The following is a 17388-nucleotide window of genomic DNA, read 5'->3' as shown; positions in this document are numbered from 1 at the left end:
TGTGAGTGTGTGTGTGCTCTTGTGTGAGTGTGTGCATGCACTTGTGTGAGTGTGTGTGCTTTGTGTGTGTGCTCTTGTGCTTTGTGTGTGTGCTCTTGTGTGAGTGTGTGTGTGTGCTCTTGTGTGAGTGTGTGTGTGCTCTTGTGTGAGTGTGTGTGTACTCTTGTGTGAGTGCTCTTGTGTGAGTGTGCTCTTGTGTGAGTGTGTGTGCTCTTGTGTGAGTGTGTGTGCTCTTGTGTGAGTGTGTGCTCTTTATATTCAGTCTTACAAGTTTATTTGTAATAGAAAACAATATTCTAATCATATTGAGATAACTGTAGTTTTATGTGCTCCATGCAGGCTCAGAGGTTTTTCTGTGTTTTGCTGACAGTACTGTGTGTGTGTGTGCTCTTGGGTGAGTGTGTGTTCTTGTGTGAGTGTGTGCATGCTCTTGTGTGAGTGTATATGCTCTTGTGTTAGTGTGTGTGTGTGCTTTTGTGTGAGTGTGCATGCTTACTCTTGTGTGAGTGTGCATGCTTACTCTTGTGTGAGTGTGTGTGCACTTGTGTGAGTGTGTGTGCACTTGTGTGAGTGTGTGTGCACTTGTGTGAGTGTGTGCATGCTCTTGTGTGCGTGTGTGTGCTTTTGTGTGAGTGCTTACTCTTGTGTGAATGTGTGTGTGCACTTGTGTGAGTGTGTGTGTGGGGGGTTTGTGAGTGTGTGCATGCTCTTGTGTGAGTGTGTGTGCTCTTGTGTTAGTGTGTGTGTGCTTTTGTGTGAGTGTGCGTGCTTACTCTTGTGCGAGTGTGTGTTTTTTTGTGTGAGTGTGTATGTGCTCTTGTGTATGTGCTTTTGTGTGAATGTGTGTGCTCTTGTGTGAGTGTGTGTGTGCTCTTGTTTGAGTGTGTGTGTTCTTGTGTGAGTGTGTGTGCTCTTGTGTGTGTTCTAGTGTGAGTGTGAGTGTGCTCTTGTGTGAGTGTGTGTGTGCTCTTGTGTGAGTGTGTGCTCGTGTGTGTGTGCTCTTGTGTGTGTGCTCTTGTGTGAGTGTGTGCTTGTGTGTGCGTGTTAGTGTGCGTGCTCTTCTGTTAGTGTGCATACTCTTGTGTAAGTTTGTGTGTGCTCTTGTGGGAGTGTGTGTGTTCTTCTGTGAGTGTGTGTGTTCTTGTGTGTGTGTGTGTGTGTGTGCTCTTGTGAGTGTGTGTGCTCTTGTGTGTGTGTGTGCTCTTGTGTGTGTGTGTGCTCTTGTGTGTGTGTGTGCTCTTGTGTGAGTTTGTGCTCTTATGTGAGTGTGTGCTCTTGTGTGAGTGTGTGCTCTTATGTAAGTGTGTGTGTTCTTGTGTGAGTGTGTGTGTTCTTGTGTGAGTGTGTGTGCTCTTGTGTGAGTGTGTGTGCTCTTGTGTGAGCGTGTGTGCTCTTGTGTGAGCGTGTGTGCTTTTGTATGAGTGTGTGTGCTCTTGTATGAGTGTGTGTGCTCTTGTATGAGTGTGTGTGCTCTTCTGTGTGTGTGTGCTCTTGTGAGTGCATGCTCTTGTGTGAGTGTGTGCGTGCTCTTGTGTGAGTGTGTGCGTGCTCTTGTTTGAGTGTATGCGTTCTCTTTTGTGAGTGTGTGTGTGAGTGTATGTGCTCTTGTGTGAGTGCTCTTGTGTGTGTGTCTGTGTGCTCTTGTGTGAGTATCTGTGTGCTCTTGTGTGTGTGTCTGTGTGCTCTTGTGTGAGTGTGTGTGTGCTCTTGTGTGAGTGTCTATGTGTGTGCTCTTGTGTGTGAGTGTATGTGCTCTTGTGTGAGTGTGTATGTGCTCTTGTGTGAGTGTGCTCTTGTGTGTGAGTGTATGTGCTCTTGTGTGAGTGTGTGTGTGCTCTTGTGTGAGTGTGCTCTTGTGTGAGTGTGTGCGTGCTCTTGTGTGTGTGTGTGCTCTTGTGTGTGTGTGTGTGTGTGCTCTTGTGTGAGTGTGTGCTCTTGTGTGAGTGTGTGCTCTTGTGTGAGTGAGTGCGTGTTCTTGTGTGAGTGTCTGTGTGCTCTTGTGTGTCTGTGTGCTCTTGTGTGAGTGTGTGCGTGCTCTTGTTTGAGTGTCTGTGTGCTCGTGTGAGTGTGTGTGCGCTCTAGTGTGAGTGTATGTGCTCTTGTGTGAGTGTCTGTGTGCTCTTGTGTGAGTGTGTGCGTGCTCTTGTTTGAGTGTGTGCGTGCTCTTGTTTGAGTGTGTGCGTGCTCTTGTGTGGGTGTGTGTGCTCTAGTGTGAGTGTATGTGCTCTTGTGTGAGTGTGTGTGTGCTCTTGTGTGAGTGTCTGTGTGCTCTTGTGTGAGTGCGTGCGTGCTCTTGTGTGAATGCTCTTGTGTGTCTGTGTGCTCTTGTGTGAGTGTCTGTGTGCTCTTGTGTGAGTGTCTGTGTGCTCTTGTGTGAGTGCGTGTGTGCTCTTGTGTGAGTGTGTGCATGCTCTTGTGTGAGTGTGTGCATGCTCTTGTGTGAGTGTCTGCGTGCTCTTGTGTGAGTGTCTGTGTGCTCTTGTGTGAGTGTGTGCATGCTCTTGTGTGAGTGTGTGCGTGCTCTTGTGTGAGTGCGTGCGTGCTCTTGTGTGAGTGTCTGTGTGCTCTTGTGTGAGTGCGTGCATGCTCTTGTGTGAGTGTGTGCGTGCTCTTGTGTGAGTGTCTGTGTGATCTTGTGTGAGTTTCTGTGTGCTCTTGTGTGAGTGTTTGTGTGCTTTTGTGTGAGTGTGTGCGTGCTCTTGTGTGAGTGTCTGTGTGCTCTTGTGTGAGTGCGTGCGTGCTCTTGTGTGAGTGTGTGCATGCTCTTGTGTGAGTGTCTGTGTGCTCTTGTGTGAGTGCGTGCGTGCTCTTGTGTGAGTGTGTGCATGCTCTTGTGTGAGTGTCTGTGTGCTCTTGTGTGAGTGTGTGCATGCTCTTGTGTGAGTGTCTGTGTGCTCTTGTGTGAGTGTGTGCGTGCTCTTGTGTGAGTGTGTGCGTGCTCTTGTGTGAGTGTGTGTGTGCTCTTGTGTGAGTGTGTGTGTGCTCTTGTGTGAGTGTGTGCATGCTCTTGTGTGAGTGTGTGTGCTCTTGTGTGAGTGTGCTCTTGTGTGAGTGTCTGTGTGCTCTTGTGTGAGTGTCTGTGTGCTCTTGTGTGAGTGTGTGCATGCTCTTGTGTGAGTGTCTGTGTGCTCTTGTGTGAGTGTGTGCATGCTCTTGTGTGAGTGTGTGCGTGCTCTTGTGTGAGTGTCTGTGTGCTCTTGTGTGAGTGTCTGTGTGCTCTTGTGTGAGTGCGTGCGTGCTCTTGTGTGAGTGTGTGCATGCTCTTGTGTGAGTGTCTGTGCTCTTGTGTGAGTGTGTGCGTGCTCTTGTGTGAGTGTCTGTGTGCTCTTGTGTGAGTGTGTGCGTGCTCTTGTGTGAGTGTGTGCGTGCTCTTGTGTGAGTGTGTGTGTGCTCTTGTGTGAGTGTGTGTGTGCTCTTGTGTGAGTGTGTGCGTGCTCTTGTGTGAGTGTGTGTGCTCTTGTGTGAGTGTGTGCGTGCTCTTGTGTGAGTGTGTGCATGCTCTTGTGTAAGTGTCTGTGTGCTTTTGTGTGAGTGTGTGCATGCTCTTGTGTGAGTGTCTGTGTGCTCTTGTGTGCGTGTGTGCGTGCTCTTGTGTGAGTGCGTGCGTGCTCTTGTGTGAGTGTGTGCGTGCTCTTGTGTGAGTGTGTGCGTGCTCTTGTGTGAGTGTGTGCGTGCTCTTGTGTGAGTGTGTGCGTGCTCTTGTGTGAGTGTGTGCGTGCTCTTGTGTGAGTGTGTGTGTGCTCTTGTGTGAGTGTCTGTGTGCTCTTGTGTGAGTGTGTGTGTGCTCTTGTGTGAGTGTGTGTGTGCTCTTGTGTGAGTGTGTGTGTGCTCTTGTGTGAGTGTCTGTGTGCTCTTGTGTGAGTGTCTGTGTGCTCTTGTGTGAGTGTGTGTGTGCTCTTGTGTGAGTGTCTGTGTGCTCTTGTGTGAGTGTGTGTGTGCTCTTGTGTGAGTGTCTGTGTGCTCTTGTGTGAGTGTGTGTGCTCTTGTGTGAGTGTGTGTGCTCTTGTGTGAGTGTGCTCTTGTGTGAGTGTCTGTGTGCTCTTGTGTGAGGTAAAGGAGGAATTTCAAGAAAAAAATGTAGGTGGCAAAAGGTAGTAAAATAAGTCTCTAGCCATGAGCTGTAGCTTTGATAGTTAACTTTTTCCCCATTTTGCCCCTCATAATACTGGCTCTCCCTCTGCACTGCCACCTTTATCCACTCTCTCCCACACATACAAATAAACCTCTGCATCACACGTTTCATGTAATAGTGAAATATAGTAAAGAAAAATTAAAAGTAAAAAAAAAATGCATATTGTTCTTTTACGTTTTTAAAGGGACAGTAATGACATTTTGGTCGTCTTGCTATAGAATAACATATCAGCCAAGTGTAAACATTTATAGAACACATTAACATCTTGTTTTCTATAACAGTTTTTTAATAGCCAAACTCCACCCACCACTTGCCTCATTTGGAGGAGCTAATATGGGCTTGAGTTTGTAGCTGAGAAGGCTAATAACAGTCATTATGTTAATATAACATTGTTTTACAGTTCTAATCAAATGAGGAACACATATGTAGCAGGGTTAGCATTTTAAAGGCTGTAATATGCATTTTCAGGTCTGAGAATTATAAAATCCATATTTTTCAGAGCAAATTTATATGAAAGGGGGCAAAATAAATAATTAACGTATATTGCAAAGTTTTACTATGCATAAGTAAACATTTTAAATTAAAAAAATCTCAAGGTGTTTACTGTCCCTTTAAGTACAGTTTATGCGCATACAGTTGTATCATCTTAGTGTTTGTTGTTGTTGCAGCAATTTTCTACCTCAAATTTGGATCCCGGTGCCTTCTCCCAACTCAGCCAGGAAGCTGAAACAATTGCAAACAGGTAACTGATATTTATTTTACCCTCTATCTCATCTGTTCCCGGAAATGTCTAGCAGTAACCTGTAACTAAAGTGAAAAGATGCATTAAAGGGACGGTAAAGTCCAAATTAAAACCAATACAGTTTAATTTTGGCTTTGCTGTCCCTTAATGCACCATTTAAACATCACTAGAGGCACTGCAGTACAGGAGATTGTTTAAAATATGCAAATTTCCTTCATGGATATTGCAGGCACTACAGCCAATCACCAGCCATAGTGCTTGAGTGTATTTAAGTATGCACCGTGCGCCAGCATTTTAAACACAGCACTTGCTCAGAGAGCCTAAGCACAAACCTTTCCACAACTGTCTATATTAACACACTCAACAAATTATTTGCCCTTTTGCAGGAGATTGCAGTCTTCTACATAGCACCACACTGCCTATGAGAGACAAATTATCACCAATTAGGGCACTCACTCTCAAAAGATCTAAGGGACAGGAAACCTCAAAATTTTCATTCATGATTTGGATAGAACAAACAATTTTAAACAGCTTTCCAATTTATTTCTATATTAAAATTTGCTTCATTCTCTTGTTATCCTTTGCTGAAGGAACAGCATTACACTACTGGCAGCTAGCGGAACACATCTAGTTAGCCAATCACAAGAGATAAATGTGTGCAGGCTCCAATCAGCAGCAGCTGCCACTAGTGTAGGATATGTGCATATTCTTTTTCAACAAGGGATACCAAGAGAACGAAGCACATTTGAAAATAGAAGTGAATTTAAAAGTGTCTTAAAATGACATGTTCTATCTGAATCATGCAACTTTAATTTTGACTTTCCTATCCCTTTAAATGCTCATAAAAAATTGAAAACTTTTTTTTAAATTGTATTCTCTATCTGAATCAGGAGAGAACAAATGTGGGTTTCATGTCCCTTTAACATGGCAATTGTACTATTAAAAAGTTGTTTTCCTTTGAAGGCTGGCGCAGGAAGCTCAGATTGTGACGCAGTACGCTACGGAAGCGCAGGGCGATACACAGAGAGCACTACAAATTCTACGCAATGGTAACGTGGACCCAGATTCTGAAGCAAGATTGAGAACAAGGTAGACAATCTGTGTGTTTATAAAAATACGTAAAGTGGAGCTGACTAAAAAAAGTGCAGTTTTAATGGAAAATAATAGGGTCTGAAATGTGCTGTTTATGTTCCCAGAAAATGGAAATACAATGTCTTTGTTTTATGGTGATTTTCTAATCATGTGTTTGCAATTCATTTATTTCTGTACTGACACTTTCTCTGCATTTATTTATAGACATTTTTATATATCCATATACTATATCTGTGATTTAGCTCTGTAGTGCTAAGGTCTGCGTATACAATAACAGAACAGAATGGCCTGCAACACCCGATACCCAAACCAACCAAATGAACCTGTTCCAATAACAAAGAAATATATATAATTTTATGGGGTTTTTTAAATAATTCATAATGACTGCAACAATGCTCAGTTTATTGCATTTTCATTGTTCTTGCAGTTCAGGGAAATCCCCCTTAAAAGGCATTTTAAGTGTGTTTATCTTCTGTACTGTGGCCAACAGATATAAATACATTTCTGCATGATCAAACAATCATTTTGTAGAATGTTGTATGGTCACAGACATTTCTAGTTTTTGCATAAAAGCCAGGGAGAATAAATAGTGACCGTACATTACAAGTACTTTTTTTCTAGGCACAATTAAAGGGACAGTCTTCACCAGAATTTTTATTGTTTTAAAAGATAGATAATCCCTTTATTACCCATTTCCCAGTTTTGCATAACCAACACAGTTATAATAATAAACTTTTAACCTCTGTGATTATCTTGTATCTAAGCCTCTGCAAACTGCCCCTTTTTCAGTTCTTTTGACAGACTTGCCGTCTAGCCAATCAGTGCCTGCTCCCAGATAACTTCTCGTGCACGAGCACAGTGTTATCTATATGAAATACGTGAACTAACACCCTCTAGTGGTGAAAAACTGTTAAAATGCAATCTGAAAGAGGTGGCCTTCAAGGTCTAAGAAATTAGCATATGAACCTCCTAGGTTAAGCTTTCAACTAAGAATACCAAGAGAACAAAGCAAAATTGGTGATAAAAGTAAATTGGAAAATTGTTTAAAATTACATGCTCTATCTGAATCATGAAAGTTTATTTTGGCCTAGACTGTCCCTTTAAACATTTTAATTTATATATTTTGCAGTTTTAAAACATTTATTTTGCATGCACATATTTGGCAATGCAAAGTTCAGTTACTTGTATAGATTATGCACATCTAGTAACTATTCTTATTGTCCCTGCAGCAATGCTCATTTTTTAAATAAAACCATATTTTAATTAGACCAATTGATATGGAGCGATAGTGTTTCAGTGTTATTTAAACAGTTCCTTAACCTCATTTGTTTTCTACATTTTTATTTTGAAATCCAAATTGAAACTCAGCTACAGATGACAATGAAAATATGTGATATTTAACAATTTCCAGAAAAAAATATGTGACATAAAACCAAAAGATTTAGTTTGTCACGATTCAGATAGAACATACAATTTTGTACAACTTTCCAATTTACTTCTTTTATCAAATTTGCTTCATTCTCTTGGTATCCTTTGTTTAAGAAAAATCATTTAACTACTAAGAGCTAGCTGAACACATTAATAAGAGGAATATTTGTGCAGCTACCAATCAGCAGCTAGTTCCCAGCTCCTGAAGCTCCTAGGTGTGCTTTTCAACAAAGGATATAAAAAGAACAAAGCAAGTTAGATAATAGAAGCAAATTAGAAGGTTATTTAAAACTATGTGCTCTGTCTGAATCTTAAATGTTTAATTTTGACTTTTCTGTCCATTTAAGGAATTAAAATTTAGATAATTTACTTCTATGGTCAAATGTTTCCCTTTCTTCGTATTCTTTGTTGAAACCTAGCTTCTTTCCATGATAGCATACTGAGGTAGTGTCAGGAGCGTGCACGTATCTTAAGCACTATATGCATAACATTGCTAAAAAAATAAGCCATTAGTAATCATCCATAAAATGTTAATCATTTTATACAATTTAGTGTAATTATATCATTAGCATTGAGACAAACAAAGACTTCATTACAATCCTAAAAGAATGTTCTGACGGCTGCATTTGAGTACAAGTTTCATAGCCTAAACATATGATTTGTTTTAACTTTTTTTTGTTATAAACCAAAGAATGATTGTGTTTCCAAACATGTATAACATTGTTACAAACATTGTTGCAAAACATTCCTGCCAAATAGTGCTCAAGGCAAGTGCCCTTTTCTGAACCTACCTAGGTATGCTCTCAGCGAATGGAGCTAAGTTTCAACCAAAGATATCACTAGCGTCTCTGCAACTCTAAACACATAGTTAAAGTACAGCTTGAGACCCGCTGCTGACCCCAAATGGAAACTGACCTCATCAGAAGCATTTGTCGCACTACCTTGTAGATTTGTATTTATCTTCACTTACTTCACTTTATTTCTTTAGGATAAATAACTGTTGCTAACTATATGTTTCTGTGTCCAGTGCAGTGCATAGAAAAATACATGTTAAATAATATTTTGATGTTTATTTGAAGGTTAGAGGAGGCTCGAACCCGTGCCAGTGCACTGGAAAATGAGGCTATTCAGTCTGCCGCAGCTGCAGAAAGGGCTCACCAGGACAGCCTACAGACCGCTCGTGCCGTGGCACAAGCAGCTCGCATGGACTCCGTTAGATTCCAGGTAATAACTGCGGCCTAGAATGAACTTTTCTTTATCCTGTCCCTATGCTGCAGTGGAAGAACTAGAGAATAATTGGTCTCTTGGTAATGCTCTATGTTAATTATATTAATAATATAAGCGGAAGCTTTGACTTATCTGTCGGCAAACAGATTATTTTACTCACCAACTCGCCAAGAGAAAACACTTTTACTACATATGGGTCCCACCAATATCAAACATCAGATATATGCCTTGTAGCGCCAGCTTTATGTTCACATGAGATCTCTTGCTGCCGCACATACACAGAAGCCAGGCAGTTAAATGCAAAGGAGAGGTATTCTGCACACTAGTGGTAGAGGGGGAAGCGTCAGCACTAGCCGCACAATACTAGGTGGAGACGTCATGTACCCCTGCTGTTGTGGGACCTAGGGCCTTTCAAACCCGTTGCATCTCCTATTGCTCCTAAAGCGAGACAACTTCCTAGTAACATATATCACTGGCAAATATAATTAAAGTGAATATAAATTTTGATGCTAAAGTGCCCGGTTTTTAAAAATTTGATTAAAAACAGGGGCACTTTAATTCATTAAAATTTACATTTCACTCGTGTTGTGAAAAAAAACTTGTGAAAATATCCCAATAAAGGGATATAAAAGAGCGCTGGTGTTTGAAAAAAAATAAAAAATAAATAATAATAATATACAATTTAAAACCAAATATTATACTTTTGATATAGTAGATCAGGTCTACCGTATTAGTCCTGTTTACTCTCCATATACTGGTGGTAAATAGGAAATGGAGGTGTCCTTTTGAAAGAGATGATGAATCAGGCTGCTCCTCTTGATCCCAGAGAGTGTGGAACAACTGTTGAAGAAGAATAGAGAGAGGGCACCACAATAGCTTGATATCGTCTGGAATGCAGGTACAGATAAAAGTAGGTATTATGCTTACCAGATGGTGTGGCACTGTACTGTGACCAGTGCAAGAGAGCAGGCTAGCACTTAACAGTGGCTAGTACACTGTAGGAGCCAGGCTCCAAAGGCACTTGTTCCAGTTGCAACTTGGTATTTGTCTCCTGTTGTTTGGACTTCAGGTGTTGCAAAGGAGTAATCTTATGTGTGTTGTTCAGTGGGTATATATGAACCACAACACAGACAACTTCAATAAAAATTACTTTTAATATTTTTTATGACGCGTTTCTCAACCTAAAGGGGTTGTTTCATCAGATAAAAAAGTGAAACTTTTTTCACTTTTTTATCTGATGAAACAACCCCTGTAGGTTGAGAAACGCGTCATAAAAAATATTAAAAGTAATTTTTATTGAAGTTGTCTGTGTTGTGGTTCATATATACCCACTGAACAACACACATAAGATTACTCCTTTGCAACACCTGAAGTCCAAATAACAGGAGACAAATACCAAGTTGCAACTGGAACAAGTGCCTTTGGAGCCTGGCTCCTACAGTGTACTAGCCACTGTTAAGTGCTAGCCTGCTCTCTTGCACTGGTCACAGTACAGTGCCACACCATCTGGTAAGCATAACACCTACTTTTATCTGTGAAAAAAAACTTACCTTTTAATCTTCACAGCAGCTCCAGCTTCCTCCACCCGTCACAAAGCCTCTTCCTGGGTCTAAAATGAGGAATCCGGCTTCCTCCAATCACGTCGTTGAATCATTTACTGATTCCCCCGGGGGGGGGGGGGGGAGCCGTGATTGGAGGATGACCTATCCATCATTTCTGACGTCAGAAATGGCTTACGACGACCAGAGGAAGCTGGAGCGGCTGTCAAGATTAAAAGGTAAGGTTTTTTTCACAATGAGTGAAATGTAAATTTTGATGAATTAAAGTGCCCCTGTTTTTAATCAAATTTTTAAAAACCGGACACTTTAGCATCAAAATTTACACTCACTTTAAGCTCCAGGACTGATCAAGCAGTCACTGTGTAGCATCTTGTAGAGTGAAGAGATCTGAAGTCTGTAAGATTCATCCCTGTATTTCTCGGGGGGCAGTGTCACATATATACTACAATGTTTATGCATAATGAAACATTTTATTGGAACATACCGAGGTAAGTTCAGGAGTGTGCACGTCTTGAGCACTATATGTATGACATAGTTATAAACATTTTGCTGGAGGGATGCTGCTTTTTTGTACAGAACAAGTTAAACGGACAGTGTACCCTAATTGTTTTCTCCCCTTTAATTTGTTCCAAATTATCTATTTTACCTGCTGGAATGTATTAAAATGATTACAAATAGCACCTTCACCTTTATTTCAGCATTTGAAATAGCTGATTTTGCCGGTGGCATCCCTACCTATACTGAAAGTTTCTATACTTAAAGGGACATAAAAACCTTTTTTTTTTCTTTCACGATTCAGAGAGAACATGGCATTTTTAAACAGCTTTCCAATTTACTTCTATTATCTAATTTGTTTTGTTCTCTTTGTATCCTTTGTTGAAAAGAATACCTAGGTAGTCTAAGGAGCTGCTAATTGGTGACTGCACATAAATGCCTCATGTTATTGGTTTACCCATCTGCATTGCTGTTTCTTCAACAAAGGATACCAAGAAAATTAAGCAAATTAAATAATGGAAGTAAATTGGAAAGTTTTTTAAAACGATATTCTCTGTGAGGTTCATGATAGAAAAAAATCGGGTTTTATGTCCCTTTAAGTATTGTTTATAGAGAAGCTATTTACACATTGCCAGCAGAAGAAATTGAGGCTAAGAGAGATAAAAATTTAATTTTTAATTCTTCTCTCTAAGTATTGGACTTTGGTATACAGACAGAGATAATATAAAGAAGCATGTGTGTGTACAGAAAGTGATAAAATAAGGAGATCTGATTTCCCTGCAAGAACAATCCATTTTACTGGGCTGTGTCTTCAAAGAACAACAACAGCTATTTCATATACAAAATAAACATAAATAAGCAATTTATCACACATTTTTTACTCTGCAGTGGTTATAACGTCAGTATACTGTCCCTTTAAAAACAATTGACAATTCTGTGCAGACATTTGATACATGGATGTGACCTTGCGTATGCTTTATTGACAAAGGAATTCCAGGAAACCAGAATGATATGTACACACGTAGGAGTGTTTGGCTTCCAGGAATCAAATGCTTTAGACTATTATTTACCCTGTTTTTGTTCTGTAACCTGAACTCCTGGCTGAAAATAACTGAAAGATAAATTATGTATCTCCCTAAATTAATATCTAGAAGATTAAAGGGACAGTTATATGAATATACTTTTTATTACCTTCTATCTAAGCCTCTGTAGACTGCCCCCTTATCTCAGTTCTTTAGACAGACTTGCATTTTAGCCAATCAGTGCTGACTCATAAATAACTCTTTGTGCGTAAGCACAATTTTATCTATATGGCAGACATGAACTTACACCCTCTAGCTGTGAAAAACTGTCATGCATTCAGATGAGAGGCGGCCTTCAAGGGCTTAGAAATTAGCATATGAGCTACCTAGGTTTAGCTTTCAACTAAGAATACCAAAAAAACAAAGCAAATTTAATTATAAATGTAAATTGAAAAGTTGTTTAAAATTGCATGCCCTATCTGAATCATTAAAGTTGAATTTAGACTACACTGTCCCTTTTAATAACAGCTACTTTTAAAGGTTTTTAAAGTAAATGTTATATAGTATATAGTATTAATCAGCAGAATAAAGACATCTAATCTGCCATTATGTTAGGAAAATTTGCATTGTTTTGCCAAACAGGGACACACCTTTCGAAAACATTTTTTATATTTTTATTTTATATCGCTTGCTGTGCCCAATTAGGGTCAGATATAAATGAGTGTCGGCAGTGATCAAGCAATCACTGTGTAGTGGGTTTCAGGGTCAGTTTTTTGAATCATGTAAAATACACTCCAGCCTCTCTAGGGGCATTGGAAAATGCATTTTTATGTAAATTGCAAGATATGTATGAAAAATAAATAAAGGTAGAACAGAGCAAAGTTTAATGTCCCTTTAAATTTTTTTCTTTAAAGAACAATACAGTAGATTTGCATAATCAACAATTGCATAATAAAAATACAATGCAGTAGAACATTACTCTGAATTTTCAATAAGCAGTAGATTTTTTCTGGCAAATTTAAAAATGTGTCTCCATTTTTCAGACTCCTGTATCATGTGACAGGCATCAGCCAATCACAGACTCATATCCCATTTAGAGCTTAAAGTTTCATAGCGTAAATGTCTGGCTATATTTTAACTTTGTATAACATCATATAGTGATGGTGTTTGTTCAATTTTCAAAGGTCAGAAAGAGGTCAAACACAATTTTTTTTTAATTTGTATATTTATTTTTTGCTGCCTAACTTCATAATAGGGGCTATATGTGGTGGCATAATAGTTAGAATGGGAGGGGACTCCCTTGAGACATAGGGAGGCAGAGAGTGCAGGTCAACCAGAACAGGTGGATCACCCAGGGTATACGTATACTAGTCTGTGATTGGCTGATGTCTGTCAAATGATTCAGGGGGCTGGAAAATGGGAGAAAAATAAAATTGTCAAAAAAAAAATCTACTCCTTATTTGAAATAAATGTGTATTGTACTGGTCCCCTGGCCAAAACGTGCCAGTACTCCACTGCTAGTTAAAGGGATTGGAAAGTCAAAATTAAGCTTGCATGACTCAGATAGAGCAGGTCATTTTAAGATACTTTTAAATTCACTTCTATTTTCAAATGTGCTTTGTTCTCTTAGTATCCCTTGTTAAAAAATGAATACGCACATATCATACACTAGTGGGAGCTGCTGCTAATTGGTGCCTGCACACATTTGTCTCTTGTGATTGGCTAACTAGATATTTTCAGCTTCCTGTCAGTAGTGCAATGCTGTCCCTTCAGCAATGGATAACAAGAAAATAAAGAAAATTTGATAATAGAATTAAATTGGAAAGTTGTTTAAAATTGTATGTTCTATCTGAATCATAAATGAAAATTTTGGGGTTTACTACCCCTTTAATGGGATCCATTGTAAGGCTTAAAAATAGTGTAATTTTGGGAAAATTTATCAAGATGCATTTCCAGATCTGAGTTTAGACTTGCAAGAGTGAGTTTGCATCTACAAATTTACGAAGCAGTCTCTGCTTTTTATCCTAGGTAGCATAGATAAATCACCCCAAATTCGCTTGTTTGTGGTGATTGACAGGTCCTGCTCTCACGTAATTGGTTGCCCAAAAGCAAGGGCAGGATTAAACAACAGTTCTTCTGCAGTCGTCTTAAATTAGGCAAAGTGGTCAGGTTTTCTACTTGAGAATTTGTCCACCTGTATACATCTAGGTATAATGGTGAAAAGAGATCACCCTGCCTCCAAAGCTACCGCTTACGTCCGTTATATAATGCAGAAATAAATATTATAGCTATTATAGTTATAATAAATCAGATTAACAGTCGAGAATTTGATGTGATAACAGAAATCTATTTTCTTTATCGTTATAGATAAAATAGTTGTCTATGGCTGCCTAACACATAATCAGAACATTTTAAAGAAGCAGTAATGGCAGGATATATCATTTCTTCAGTGGGGGTGGGGTAAATTATGTCTTCTCCACTGTAGACAAAATTCTTAGCATCTGTCCTTGGGTCATTAAACTCCTGGTTGACAATTGCTTTGCTTGTGTGATTTGGGGACATTGAGAAAGTCACTGGTTTATGTAACATATTCTCTGGTTATTAGGAGGAGCTGGAACGTCTGGGAGGGGAATCTACAGCATTAAGGAGCTCAGTGGAATCAGAACTGTCACAGAGCAAAGATCTGCAGAACAAATTCCGCATCTGGGAACAAGATGGAGAGCAGCAGCTCCAGGAAGGGAGAGTGAATAAAGTGGTAAGAAAAGTGTCACAATCAGATACACAATATATGGGACCCAGGGGTGTATTTTCACATAGGCCAACTAGACCTGTGCCTAGGGCAGCAGGATTAAGATGAGCACTTGTGTGGTATGATGTCTGCCCACCTCAATGCTCTCTAAATGGTTTATGCATTCATTCTATTACAAATCAATGATGTGTGTCAAGTGGGAGTGCACAATCCCCCTACCATGTGCTCCTCCTCTCCAGTTGTGTGAAATATGTAAAGCAAATATGAGCTAAAGTTGTTGGGGTAAGAAGTAGATTTCCCAGTGCCTAGGGCAGCATAAAAGCTAAATTCACTACCATGGATGTCCGGGGGTAGGGGAGGTAATGAGCAAATGCACCCCCATAATTGTGCCTCTTATTCTTTGCCAATGAGCCCCTATTTATAACATGGTCTATAGCTCTCTCCTACTGTATATTTTGCCTACAATACTATTATCCCTGGCTATAATATTGGTGTAGGCACGAGAAAGGTTCCAGGTGTTGCCGGGAGGTATTTTTATGCATAAGGTGGTAAATAATTGCATTAATGCTGCTCTAGGCCCAGACATTATGTTTCTATAAGACCTGCAACATCACAAAACTGCTCTATTAACAGCACCTTCGGCACTAAACTGGTCTCACAGGCCAGAGTTTGTGTTCTAGTTCATATAAATGCAATGAACATGTTTTTTGTTGTTGTAAATTGGATGTTTCTGTACTGTCAAATAGATAGTTGTATGCTCCTGAAATACACAGACATAGCTGGCCCCTGGCTGTAGCGCTATCCAGCAACCAAGAGGTTTATACTGTATCATTCTGGTGCCAGAGGATGCCAGGGCTTTTGAATTGAGACCGCTAATTGCTCTCCCGTGCAATGTGTAATTACCAGTTAGTCACCATGTTTGCTTCTGTCTCCTAGCTGGCGGACCAGTTATTGTCACGAGTTAATGCTGCCAAAACCAGGGCAGTACAGGCCATGAACACTGGGAACAGCAGCTATTATGAGATTGAGGGTATCCTGAGTGATCTGAAAGGTAAGTGGCTATAAGGAAAGACTTCTCTATTTCAATTTCTAACCAATTTGCTTAGATACACAGTCTGTCCTTCCAATTTTTTTTATAAAAAAAACTATATGAACCAATCACAACTGTATAAACCCTAACATAATTCCTATGACAACTGCCTAGGATACGCAGGAACCTTAACTGTGTCTGATGTGGGCATATAGCTACAGCGGATATAGGACTATAAGTCTGATCTGAGGTCTGATGTGGGCATATAGCTACAGCGGATATAGGACTATAAGTCTGATATGAGGTCTGATGTGGGCATATAGCTACAGCGGATATAGGACTATAAGTCTAATTTGAGGTCTGATGTGGGCATATAGCTACAGCGGATATAGGACTATAAGTCTAATTTGAGGTCTGATGTGGGCAAATAGCTACAGCCGATATAGGACTATAAGTCTGATATGAGGTCTGATGTGGGCATATAGCTACAGCCGATATAGGACTAGAAGTCTGATATGAGGTCTGATGTGGGTATATAGCTACAGCCGATATAGGACTATAAGTCTGATATGAGGTCTGATGTGGGCATATAGCTACAGCCGATATAGGACTAGAATTCTGATCTGAGGTCTGATGTGGGCATATAGCTACAGCCGATATAGGACTATAAGTCTGATATGAGGTCTGATGTGGGCATATAGCTACAGCCGATATAGGACTAGAAGTCTGATATGAGGTCTGATGTGGGCATATAGCTACAGCCGATATAGGACTATAAGTCTGATATGAGGTCTGATGTGGGCATATAGCTACAGCCGATATAGGACTAGAAGTCTGATATGAGGTCTGATGTGGGCATATAGCTACAGCCGATATAGGACTATAAGTCTGATATGAGGTCTGATGTGGGCATATAGCTACAGCCGATATAGGACTATAAGTCTGATATGAGGTCTGATGTGGGTATATAGCTACAGCCGATATAGGACTATAAGTCTAATTTGAGGTCTGATGTGGGCATATAGCTACAGCCGATATAGGACTAGAATTCTGATATGAGGTCTGATGTGGGCATATAGCTACAGCCGATATAGGACTAGAATTCTGATCTGAGGTCTGATGTGGGCATATAGCTACAGCGAATATAGGACTAGAAGTCTGATCTGAGGTCTGATGTGGGTATATAGCTACAGCGGATATAGGACTAGAAGTCTGATCTGAGGTCTGATGTGGGCATATAGCTACAGCGGATATAGGACTAGAAGTCTGATCTGAGGTCTGATGTGGGCATATAGCTACAGCCGATATAGGACTAGAATTCTGATATGAGGTCTGATGTGGGCATATAGCTACAGCCGATATAGGACTAGAATTCTGATATGAGGTCTGATGTGGGTATATAGCTACAGCCGATATAGGACTATAAATCTAATTTGAGGTCTGATGTGGGCATATAGCTACAGCCGATATAGGACTAGAAGTCTAATTTGAGGTCTGATGTGGGCATATAGCTACAGCCGATATAGGACTATAAGTCTAATTTGAGGTCTGATGTGGGTATATAGCTACAGCCGATATAGGACTATAAGTCTAATTTGAGGTCTGATGTGGGCATATAGCTACAGCGGATATAGGACTATAAGTCTAATTTGAGGTCTGATGTGGGTATATAGCTACAGCCGATATAGGACTAGAATTCTGATATGAGGTCTGATGTGGGTATATAGCTACAGCCGATATAGGACTAGAAGTCTGATATGAGGTCTGATGTGGGCATATAGCTGACAGCAGATTTAGGGCGATATGAGGTTTGATGTGGGCATAAATCTGACAGCAGATTTAGGGCTATAAGTCTGCTTTGAGGCCTGATGTGGGCATATAGTTACAGCGGATATAGGGCTAGGAGTCTGAT

At 40.1% G+C, this 17388-nt stretch overlaps 1 protein-coding gene across 1 annotated transcript in view; it reads left to right on the top strand.

Moving 5' to 3' along the window:
* The window catches only part of LAMC2 (laminin subunit gamma 2), a 53979-nt gene that overhangs the window by 28560 nt on the left and 8031 nt on the right, over nt 1-17388 (top strand). The window contains exons 15-19 of the mRNA XM_053693978.1: nt 4801-4874; nt 5838-5963; nt 8474-8618; nt 14303-14452; nt 15383-15497. Coding sequence (XP_053549953.1) covers nt 4801-4874; nt 5838-5963; nt 8474-8618; nt 14303-14452; nt 15383-15497 — 610 coding nt within the window. The remainder of the gene's footprint in view (nt 1-4800; nt 4875-5837; nt 5964-8473; nt 8619-14302; nt 14453-15382; nt 15498-17388) is intronic.

Source organism: Bombina bombina, chromosome 10, assembly GCF_027579735.1.
Source record: "Bombina bombina isolate aBomBom1 chromosome 10, aBomBom1.pri, whole genome shotgun sequence".
Classification (NCBI taxonomy): domain Eukaryota; kingdom Metazoa; phylum Chordata; class Amphibia; order Anura; family Bombinatoridae; genus Bombina; species Bombina bombina.
The sequence above is the reverse complement of the archived record's forward strand: the minus strand, read 5'-3'. Positions and strand labels throughout refer to the sequence as shown.